A 12,654-nucleotide genomic window follows, 5' to 3' on the forward strand; every position below is an offset into this window, starting at 1 on the left:
ACAAGGAAAACTACCTGAGACATAGATAAAGAAGTCCTGAGAGGAACTAACCTCAGTAAAAAATGTAAATACATTTTCCCAATGTTCTGCTTGGCTAGTATTCAATTCTCTGAGTGATTATCTGGTCTTCCATCTACCATCATTCTTTCCACACGTGGCTGGCATTACTATGCTGCTATACTTCCTTCTTGACACTGTTCCAACATTCTTGTTTAAAAGCATTGCAAAGGTTAACTTGTAAAGGAATATTCTCGGTGCTCTTTTTCAGTTTATTTCAGTGTTGGCACTGCTAGAGATATCAGGATTACTAGCTTTAATTGTACTTGTAACTATATGCACAGGCTGAGAGAACTAGAGACTAAACATAGGGCTGTCACTTGAGCTTAAACAGAGGACTTTAATTTAGAAGTATTAAAAAACAAACAAAAGGTATGAAGGCTCTGAAATAATGCATTAGAAAAAAAGACAATGAGTATATGGGGGAAAAAATAAATAAATAAATAAATAAATAAGAGAATTATATAAACAGTCGGTAAACCAGGAATTACTTACAAACCAGGAACCAGGAGTCTGGTAAGACCCCAAAATAGTCTATTATTTTGATGATCACCTCTTGTGGTATGTGCAATTGTCATATGTTATGTTTTTGCTTTGGTTTTCTACCTTTGCATTATTAAGTTACATTTGACATCACTATACATGTCAAATAACCATTCTAAAGGTTTGCCCAAGTTAACAATAAAGGAATATGTGTTATTTAAAGTAACATTAAGTGTTTAGTATGGGAAAGAAAGTTTGCAAATTATGTGCCTTTTTAACAGTTCCCTTACTGTTACTTGCTGAAGTCACATATGATACATATACCTATTATTTATATTATGTAGTGTATCCATATTATAGTTGCATTAACACACCTTTATTATTAGATCATAGGGAAGTTGACTATAGTGATTGTTGAACTGAATACTTTGATTATTATATATTATTATTGTAAGGTGGTGTTTCATTCAATTAATACATGGTCCATGAGCAGGTTAAGGCATTGCATTATGGACTGTTAGACTTGCAATAATTTCAGACTTTATATTCAAACTCTGTGGTGTTTAAAACTTTGTCATTTTATTCTATATTTTTTATATTTATGTAAAAAGTTGCTTTGAGAAAATGTCCACTGTTAAAATCACTATACAAATAAAATTTTAATTGATTGGTATTGATTCTGCATGGATTTCACTGGATACACCATGCTTAATGCAGAACTGGTGTAGTAGAAACATTCTGGACATAAAATTTGTCTGTGTATAGCCCCAAGGTAGAAAAAAACCTTGAAGTTGAAGAAAAAGTGCATTGAAGGTAGCCTCGGCATGTAGACTGCAGTGTAGAATTGTTTCGGGTTATCTGGTTGTTGCACACATTACAGTGAAATGCTGCTGATGACCCACTTTAGGTTTACACAAAGGACTAACATAATCTATTAGAACAGATTTGAATGCCTCTCCCACAGCAAGTATGGAATTTAACGTGGCACACTTAATGTGTGTAAAGTATGAGAAAATTATGGGAAAGAAAGTATGGGAAAGTTTGTCTTTATGAAAAATATTTTGCATGTCTAAATTGTTATTTTTTTACCTTTATTTTACAGGGAAAATGGAATATTCCCTGAGATTTGTTATTATTATGCTCATTTATGGAATAACTCACAAGGTAAAGTTCCTTTGCAGTTATAGTTAAAAAAGAAATAGACACACTCAATCTTTTCGGTGACTGTTCAGTGAAAAATTACTACACTAACAAATAAATAATTAAACTTGTAATAAATATTAATTAAATGCCATTTTGTCACTTTTTAGAATAAAGAATGATTTCTGGGGTGCAGTGTCTTATGTAGACCTTGCAAACAAGAAGTAAAATAAATTTTGATTTATTCTTTCTGTAAACAAAACCACTTGAAGCTCCTTTAAATTGCTGGTGATAAACTACTTAGGAAACAGTGAGCAAAATCCTGACTAATATTTTAGGCTTAATATTAAAACATAACAATTTATACTGTAACAAACAAAGCATATTGAAGTACAACGTTCAGTTTTGTAACAAACAAAACAAAATAAAGTAGACATAATCTTATAATATACAAAAATATACTTATAACTAAATTGAAAGGTAATCGGTCTTGTGAAATTTCACCCAATTTCTCTAGGCCACTGGAAACCCAAGCAATGAAACTACAGCCAACACAACAACTACTCCAACTCCAACCAATGGATCTACAATAGCTACAACCAAAACCAGCATAACTACAGCTCACACAACAACTCCATCTCCAACCAATGGATCTACAATAGCTACAACCAAAACCAGCATAACTACAGCTCACACAACAACTCCAACTCCAACCAATGGATCTACAATAGCTACAACCAAAACCAGCATAACTACAGCTCACACAACAACTCCAACTCCAACCAATGGATCTACAATAGCTACAACCAAAACCAGCATAACTACAGCTCACACAACAACTCCAACTCCAACCAATGGATCTACAATAGCTACAACCAAAACCAGCATAACTACAGCTCACACAACAACTCCAACCAATGGATCTACAATAGCTCCAACCACAACCAACACAACTACAGCTCACACAACAACTCCAACCAACCAATGTAACTATAACCACCACTACAACCCCAACCATGTCCATGACAAAAATATAATGTATGATTTTAATTATTTTTAAATCTTTTACCTTGTGAATTCTAATGTAATTTTAATGTGATATTTGTATATTTTAGTAATTTGTGTATTTTAACCATATTGTGTGTGATTACATTTTATTTTCATGATTTGAACTAAACAATTCCCAAATTATTAGATGATATTCTACCTGTTTCCCTTTTTTTGTTTGTTTGATTTTATACCTATTGTCATTGTTATTTACAGCTTTTCATGAATTAAGCTTCTTATTGACAATAAATGAAGAATTTGACTGGACACTTACCAACCAAAATAGTGACAAGTTTAAAACATACAGCACTAAAATTAAGCATTCAGTAAGTGTCACATATTATAATATTCTTTCTGATTTCATCCATGTTGCCATTATTATTAGTAGTAGTAGTGTTTTGACCTGTAGTACATACTCTCACTGTTAGTTTTTCAAACTAAGTATACTAATTATATACCAATTATATAGAGGTTAAATGAAGGAAACTGTCAGAAGGTGTGCAGCACCATCATTTAATAGCACAGGTACTTCTGTCTGTGTTCAGGGTGGGAGGATATGGACCCCTGTCATACATTATTTTCATATAACAGCACTGTCTATTGGTGTTGTTCCTTTCATAACATCACAATGTTCGGAGGTTGGTGTAGGTCCACCTCCAATAATACAATGGTTTAATATTATATTTCTCCTTATCGTGCCTCTCCATGTGTATAACCATAATCCAATATCTTGTGTGTTATTCCTTACGAATGACATACTAACATTTCTATTATTTTCAGATTAATCGAAGTTACAGCAGTGTATCTGTCTATCAGCCCAACTCTGCAACAGTTACTGGCTTCAGGTGATGTTATCTATTGTAATCTATTATACATAAATGTATTAGATCTCCAACTATCCTGGCTACTTAAAATTTTAAGAGGAAATCTCTAATGAATTAAGAAAAGTTTTTTATTATTATAATTCAGTTGAACTTACACTCAAGTGATGTTCTTTTTTTTTCTTTCAAAGGCCTGGTAGTGTGATTGCAGATTTCAAAATTAATTCAAGTACTGCTAACCCTGATTTGCTATCATCAAATACACTACTTGTTCAAAGTCTCAGATCAGAAGGATTTAATGTGAGCGATAATCCAATCATGCAAAGTGGTAGATGCTTTTTCACATTATTATTATTATTATTATTATTATTATTATTATTATTATTATTATTATTATTATTATTTCAATAGATAGATAGATAGATAGATAGATAGATAGATAGATTTTATTAATCCATGAAAGAAAATGTTTTATTGCAGCAGTGCAATACACAGCTATTTACAAGGACACAGAACTAGGATAATGCATAGACGACATGCACACATAAGGCCATAAGTTCAAAAATAAAAATAAAAATGATAAGTTGTAAAAGAACAAGTGCAAGTGCAATCTATCATTTTTCATGCCAGTTTTATTTAGTAACTATATACGTCATCTCCAGTTATACTGCTAAATACTGCAAATGCTAAAAAAACTATTAACCTAGTAATGTACTTGGCTCTTCATTGCAGTGGCAGGTGGACTATATGACAGCAGTCTTATATATCCTGGAAAAGATTTCTATCTGAAATGCATTCTTTCTGTAAAAAATGGCATCACATGGTACCTGAATAGGAACAAACTATCACAATCGGATAAATATATAATGACTGACAATAATCTCACTGTGAAGAATGCCAATCCTAGCGACAGTGGTAAGTCAGAAACCATTCTGTTAACTACATTAATTTAACACTGTTCAATTATTAATGAATTTACTAATATGATGAATTTTTTTTATTGGTAATAAAATTCTAAACATCTGAGGCTAAAAAGGTCCAACACATACAGAGGTTAGTCCTTTCCTATTCCATTGGTTACATACCCATGTACTACATTCTCAGCATATATATCTATAAAAGATATTATAGATGATGTATCTTATATAAGACATTAATAGATGATATTTTAACCCCATTATTCTGTTCTTATATTAGATCTGATATTGTTTCTTTTTTCAGGTGAATATGCCTGCAGTACAACAGTAAACTCTATGCCCAATATTAACTATCAGTTCATTACTGTTCAGCCATACCCTAATATCCAACTGACCAGTAGCAAAGTTGTAACATGTGAGGATACAACAATCCCACTGCAGTGTTGTTTTCAGAAGATTTATGGAGTGGAATTGGATGTTAACCCCCAAGTTTGCAGTCAATCTTCACCAGGTTATACACGTTTATTGTATATATATGTAAATGTGGGTGGTCATGAATATCAGCCCAACTTAATATCTGACTGAAAGACTGTAGTATATAAATTGAAAAATAACAGTCAAAGCAACAATAATAAAACAAGTAATTACTAAAATACAGTAATTAGATGAATGGTCTTTTTTTTTATTATTTGGCCTAAAAAGCTGATTACTGTAAAATTAAACACTATGTAAGAGAAGCTAACTCAATTTTTTTAACCATTTAACAGTCTCTGTAGGCTCATCATCATGTTTATCATGTAACTATGAAATAAAAAAACAAGACTGCCAAACTACACAACAAACAATACAGGTCACATGTCAACTAACAACACCCATCAACGGAAATAGTTACGCAGTGAGCTCCACAGTAACTGTAAAGAATGGTGGTGAGTTTTTAATTGCATTTCCTTCCATAATAAACCTAGTTTATATACAACTGTAATATGTGGAATGTGAAAACATACATCTTTCATGTTCTGTAATAATAAACCAACAGTGTTTGTTTTAGTATTCAGTATGCATAGCATCCATAAACAGAATTATTTAAGTGGAAATTTTAGGAAATTAGTGAGGTAATTGTTTCATTTTTAATACTTGTTTTTGGCCACTTTTTGGTATAACATTCAGCTGTTTCTGTTACATACAAATTGTATTCCTGGTTCATCTACCCAGAGCCTATGAATCACGCAGTGTGATTTTGTAAATTCAGCTTCTTTGATAATTCTGTTTGTAAAAGCCACAGACACTTCCAGCAACATGAAGAGATCATTGTCCTTATTGAAAAGCATTAAAATTTCATTTTTTTAGACAGGTTGAAATGTCTTTTGTATTGCAAAACAATTTGAGCTTCCAAAGTAAATATTATACAACCAAATTACTCAGTAACGTTGATATGAACAAACAAAGAAATAATAAGTAAGTTAATAATTCTAAAATGTCCTCCTTTTTTAGTATTTACCTGCAATAATGGTGTATTTGGAGCTGGAAATCTGGGAGAAATCCAAACTGTTAAGTGTACTGGAAACATGGTTGGCTCTCAAGTAGCTAAGTGTAATTCATCAAACCTCTGGGAGATTCAAGAAAACAACTGTGTTCTGCGTGGCATTCAACAGTTAAAAGATGAAGCTGAGGCAATTCGATTTTTTCTTACTTCCATAAAAGACAGTTAAAAAAAAAATCTTAGCTGTGTATTGTCTGTTTGTTTTTTATTTACAGTTTGTGCTTCTGTAGAATTTACAGGTAGGAGACATCCAAACATTTATGAACTGGGTCAGCAGTAATGTTACATCAGAGACTGACTACATCACTGACTCTGCAGCAACTATAACAACAATTGTATACATACTAAAGATTGTTTCAAATCTCTCAGCAACAACTCTCATCGATCAAACCATTATAAAGGTTTGTAAACTCACCTTTCTTTAGAATATGATTGAATATAGTTAATATGCTATTTTGATGTGCATAAACAAACGCCTGCAAAATTCAATGATGTAACAGCATCGCTGTAAAGAAATTTCACCATAATAATGTGAAAGACTGACAGTCATACAGAAAACAATTATTAGTTATTGCTGCTAACGGTGTTTCTACATGCTATTAAATCATAGGTTGTGATTAGTTTTTCACACATGACTTTTCAATATTGGCATCATTTTTGTTAAATAAATGTGGTGGTGTTCATCTGAGGATGTATTTACCTCATTTTAAGACCTGCTAAGGACCAAATGATTTTTTATTATGTTATGATACGTAAAACCATACAATTTAAAAGAGGTGTTAAAAAGGTTTTTTTTTTTTTTCATAGCAGTATATATAATAAAAATAAAATCATAAATATAAAAGGTAAATAGAAATATATGAAAGTATAAATCACTTCATACAATCTGCATCAGCAGAATGCTTTTGTTGAAAAGACTGAATACATTTTACTGTGCTTTATGATTATTTAGTGATTAAATATTTCTAGATGCTCAGATGTGTTGTATTTAATAAATAATTTAATTTCAAGGATTTCCTAAACACAACGGAAACTGTTGGATCAGATGCTGCACTGGACACATGGGTGCTTATAAACAAAAACAATATATCCCAGAATGCCAGCTCTGAACTTCTAAAGTCGGCTGAAATTTTTGGAAGTAGACTCCCTAATACAAGCTTTCATATAAAAACAGAGTTTTCCTCTGTCAATAAGACTAACATTACTACCAGCGACTTTTGGGGAGAATTTGGTGTCAATTTAACAACACAAATAAGTCTTCCTGAGATTACAAACTCGACGTTCATCACCATCATGGTTTCATCGGCTTTTAACAACATCTTACCTGTTCGAAATTTGAGCTACAATGACAGCAGCCAGACTGGTGCCAAGATCAATGGAGATATAGCTGTGATTGAAATTGAGTCAAACTCAACAATAAACAACATCTCTCTTACTTTTGACGTCATAAATGATGCATTGGGAAATCCTCAGTGTGTCTTTTGGAACTTTAGTCTTCTGAATGGTGTTGGTGGATGGGACTCAACTGGATGTCAGTTAAAGCCATTAGGAAACGAAACTAAAAGATATACATGTGAGTGCAATCATACAACCTCTTTTTCAATCCTGATGTCACCATACACCATGGATAAAATCCAAGGCAAGATCTTAGACTATATAACTTACATTGGTGTTGGCATTTCAATGCTGTGCTTGGTTTTGTGCCTCATCATTGAAATCATCATATGGAAATCAGTGACAGTGAATGACACATCCTACATGCGCCATGTCTCCGTAATAAACATCGCTGTCTCTCTTCTGATTGCAAATATATGCTTCATCATTGGAGCAGCTGTTGTTAAACAAGTGGGTCCCTGCAGTACAGCAACATTCTTCATGCACTTCTTTTATCTTGCCCTTTTCTTCTGGATGTTGCTGTCAGCACTCTTGCTCCTCTACCGCACCCTCATGGTCTTTTCCAGAATGACCAGAGGAGCAATGATGGGCATAGGCTTCACTGTCGGCTATGGAGCCCCGTTAATCATTGCTGTCATTACAGTGGCATCTACAGCTGGAAACAAAGGATACATTCAACAAGATTACAATTGTTGGCTGAACTGGAGCCAAACGAAGGCCCTCCTGGCATTTGTGATTCCTGCTCTGACGATTGTAGCTATAAACCTCCTGGTGCTTATTGTGGTTCTGTTTAAGATGTTAAGGAGAGGAGTTAATGCTTCCATTCAGCCAGATGAGAAACATCCACTAGTGGTCCTTGCTAGATGTGTGGCCATTTTAACCCCTCTCTTTGGCCTAACGTGGGGATTCGGCATTGGGACCATGGTGTCATCGAACTTTGGGATTCATGTGGTGTTCGCATTCCTTAATTCACTTCAGGTATGAAAATCAATTTCATTGAATTTTCTCTGTAATTCTAATTGCACCTACTTAAATGAATGTAGAAGTCATTTTATAATTTTATACAGCTACCAAAACTTTTACTTAATGTGTAAATAAAGGAAATGTTATAAATATCTAAATTGTCTCTTTAAAGGGTTTCTTTATTTTACTGTTCGGGATTTTACTGGATAGTAAGGTATATGTGCTCTTGATTTTTATACAATTCTTGTTTCAAAATTTTCATGATTTCAAGACTTTCCATAACTGATAAGAAAGTTCTTTTTAAACACAGTTAAATAATGCTTTGATACCATCTGTTTTGTGGTCGCAGGTCCGAGAAGCATTAGCAGGAAAGTTTTCACTGAGGAACTTAAGCTCTAATCGCACTAGGGTAATTATATTTTTTATGCCACATTTGCTTCTATGTTCTTTAAAAATAAATAAATAAAACTCTTATTTAAAATAAAATTATCTACTTCAAGTCATTGATGGATGTGTCTAAATTACAGAGTACGAGTGCAGGACCATCATCCTCAAGTGGATTTGCTTTCATTCAGAGGTTACGGAGAAGAAGTATGTAAACAAGCTGAAAGATGATTAAACTGCTCTTTGAATTTATCTTCTTTTTTTCCCCATTTATTTATTTATTTTTATTTTATTTTCTTTTCTTTATTTTCTTCTTCTTTTTTTCATTCGCACACAATTTTTTATTTATTGTTCTTTATTTGAAGGGGTGATCATAACTCCAAACTTTATTTTGATATGAATCATTTTAAAACAATTTAAGATGGTGGAAATACTCACTCTGGTGAGAAATAAATAAATTAATTAATAAATCATATTAATAATCATATTAATAATAAATCATAATAATATAACAATCTATTTGCAGTTTGTAACATGGGTTGTGTATTGTTTTCTACTGTGCAGTTTATTCTCTTGCCAAGTATGAGTCAGAAAACTCAAAAGGCTTTGCTGCTTTATTAAAGCTAATTACAAGTTATAAAGCTCTAGTAGCTATCTATCGAGTGACTATAATAGAGTGCCTTTGCTGGAACTCTGTTCTGGTGAGCAATTATTGGACTGCCTACACACAGTAGGAAACGTGATGCCCTTCACATTTGTCCAAGATAACACAGATCATTTGGCAACTTCCAACTGAGACAAACTTCATGTCTATAGGTCACTAACGCTGGCCAAAAAAAGCTGACTACATTTATGTTTGGATCATAAATTATTCAGTTGACCAAAAATAATTTGATTCATATTTGAGCCCTATAAAAATAAAAAAGTTCATTTTCCTTGTTCTAACTCACATTCAATTAAACTGCTGTAAGTTTGTAATAATCCTTAATATAATTGCATTTTTTTTGCAGTCTTACATTTGGCTCTTTAATCCTTTACCAAGTATGTGAGCATTGTCCTGATTTGTGAATATTTTGGTCTTTTGCAGATGTGTACAATGTATCAAATGGAGAAATGTTGTCTTCAGGCAACCCAAATGCATCTGCTGATGGTTAAGGAGCTGCAGCAGAAATACATCAGCATTATTACAGTCTATTTATCATAAACATTTTACTGCAATTCTGCATACAAAAGAAGAAAGGCATTTTATTGTTTATGTGTTTATTATTTAAAAAATTTTAGCTTAACCCCCACAATACTCGATTTAAGAATATTGTTTAAGAAATTCATTTTGAATTGACGTAATTAGAATTTCTGTGTAATTGCTTTTGTCAAAAGTCTATAAACCTGTTTGATGTGTCTATAAAAACTCAGCTGTCACAGCTGACAGCCTCACAAAGTATCACAGAAACTTTTTAATGGAGAAAATTTTGTTTGGTTTAGACTTATTCTAGACCTATCTACTTATTTTAGACCTATCTATTTAACAAATTGCTTATTTAGTAATCAAGCCACATCTAGCTACATTAAAGAATTTTATGTTAAACAATCTGGTTGAGGAAATGAATGATTGCAGAAAATTCATGGAATAAAATCTTTTGATGTAAACAAAATATTTAATATGGTTAGCAAATGATTTACCAAATATAATTTTCAAAAAATGGCTTTTTACTTAAATTCTTGTACACTATTACTTGTAAGTTTATTTGCTTTGAGATTAGACAGTGTGAATTTAGTTTCCTGATTATTTTTGATCAAATCTACTTTTAACTGAAATTAATTGAATTAAAATAAACTATATTCTTAATCAAAGATTTTAAATACTGTCCAATTTATTTTTACTGTTTGATATTTCACTTATACAATATACAAATACCTTTATTTTGTCTGCTAAATCTTGCTATCTTCCTCTCCAGTATGTATTTTTCCATTTATGAAGTAAAATTGTGATATGGATAGAATATTATTGTTATGTGTATCTATTGGTGATTGTGTTTTGACAAGATAAAAGGTAACATCTTGGTTGTATGCATGAATTATTAATAATTTTTAAATTATTAATTCATTTATTTATTCAAATCTACACATTCCCTCATCTCTGATTACTTAGGTTGGGGAGAACAACTAATTGCATAAAATATTACAATTACTTGAAACATGCAATTGCCCTATTAAATAATATAATCTGTTGATTTTTAAAGTGAAATGAAGTAAACAGATCAACAGCAACAGCAAAAAATGTAAATGTTAAATATTTTTGCAAATGCCATGGCACAGTTACTTTAAATTTGCTGAACAATAGATTGGTTAGGTCTCTTAAGCTGGTAAAAGGATTGTCATTAGGAATTGATAGCTGATTTTGAATTTCAGAGTGAAACAAAGTCCCTGACTCTTCAAACCTTGTGTTAATATTCAACAACTGTGAGCTCCAAAGTGCTTCCAACTTGCAAAATATCCACTAAAACTGTGGAAGTACATGACTAGAAAAGAAAATCAAAAAGCTTGACAAAAAATGCTTGACAAGAGTCAAGCAGTTCTTTTTATCAAGCTTCTGTTTATATATATATATATATATATATATATATATATATATATATATATATATATATATATATATATATATATATATACAGTGAGGGAAAAAATTATTTGATCCCCTGCTGATTTTGTACGTTTGCCCACTGACAAAGAAATGATCAGTCTGTAATTTTAATGGTAGGTGTATTTGAACAGTGAGAGGCAGAATAACAACAAAAAAAACAACAAAAATCCAGAAAAACGCTTTTCAGAAAAGTTATATATTAATTTGCATTTTAATGAGTGAAATAAGTATTTGATCCCCTATCAATCAGAAAGATTTCTGGCTCCCAGGTGTCTTTTATACAGGTAACGAGCTCTTAATCTCAGCTCGTTAACTGTATGAAAGACACCTGTCCACAGAAGGAAGCAATCAATCAGATTCCAAACTCTCCATCATGGCCAAGACCAAAGAGCTGTCCATGGATGTCAGGGACAAGATTGTAGACCTACACAAGGCTGGAATGAGCTACAAGACCATCGCCAAGCAGCTTGGTGAGAAGGTGACAACAGTTGGTACGATTATTCCCAAATGGAAGAAGGTTATAGTGCATTTTAGGTGGATCCTGAAATTTCACCCGAAAGCTGAATATCCTTAACTTTTTGTGAGTAGTGTATATCTACATCTAGTGGCTGGGAGAGGAACTGTACATGTCTGTTGGCAAAATATCTTTTTAGATATTTAAAATGAATTAATGGTAGGCAGTCTTTATAGTCTCTATAGTTTTGTTTTTCTTTGTTTTACTTTATATATGGCCACAGATCTATATATATATATATATATATATATATATATATATATATATATATATATACTATTTTAGTACTATTTTATATATATATATATAGTATATATACTATTTTACTGTACAATACATACTGTGTATTAGGAATTTAAGTAATATTAGAGTAGTGTTGAGAAGATTTGACTGATTTTCTGTAGTATAGTGGGCTAATGAAATATTTAGCTTTAACATACATAGCTTTAGCATGTGATCATGCTAACAATTACTGATGCATAAAAACGCATGAAAAATGCATGATCACCATCAGTAATGTGTTTTACTTCAAAACACATCTTCAATGAGATTTTTTGTTCTTTAAATCTTCAGTAAACTCAGAGGTGGACGAAGTACACAACTTCCTTACTTGAGTGAAAGTACAAATACTGCTGGTCAAACATTACTCCATTACAAGTAAAAGTTGTAAAGACAGATTTTTACTTAAGTAAAAGTACAGAAGTACTTGTTTTTAAAAGTACTTAAGTATCAAAAGTAAATGTCAACGCATT

At 32.0% G+C, this 12,654-nt stretch overlaps 1 protein-coding gene across 1 annotated transcript; it reads left to right on the forward strand.

The window, feature by feature from the left end:
• The first annotated feature begins 294 nt into the window (after positions 1–294).
• LOC131366732 (adhesion G-protein coupled receptor F1-like) lies at positions 295–10,503 on the forward strand. Its single transcript, XM_058411435.1, has 16 exons — positions 295–573; positions 1,643–1,704; positions 2,198–2,666; positions 2,944–3,053; positions 3,508–3,572; positions 3,740–3,876; positions 4,281–4,463; positions 4,770–4,976; positions 5,233–5,391; positions 5,957–6,135; positions 6,236–6,406; positions 7,017–8,378; positions 8,536–8,577; positions 8,713–8,772; positions 8,891–8,954; positions 9,835–10,503. Exons 2-16 carry the CDS (start codon positions 1,648–1,650, stop codon positions 9,900–9,902), a joined length of 3,333 nt encoding a protein of 1,110 aa, XP_058267418.1. The 5' UTR covers positions 295–573; positions 1,643–1,647; the 3' UTR covers positions 9,903–10,503.
• The last annotated feature ends 2,151 nt before the right edge of the window (positions 10,504–12,654 follow it).

Source organism: Hemibagrus wyckioides, linkage group LG16 (assembly GCF_019097595.1).
Source record: "Hemibagrus wyckioides isolate EC202008001 linkage group LG16, SWU_Hwy_1.0, whole genome shotgun sequence".
Taxonomy (NCBI): Eukaryota; Metazoa; Chordata; class Actinopteri; order Siluriformes; family Bagridae; genus Hemibagrus; species Hemibagrus wyckioides.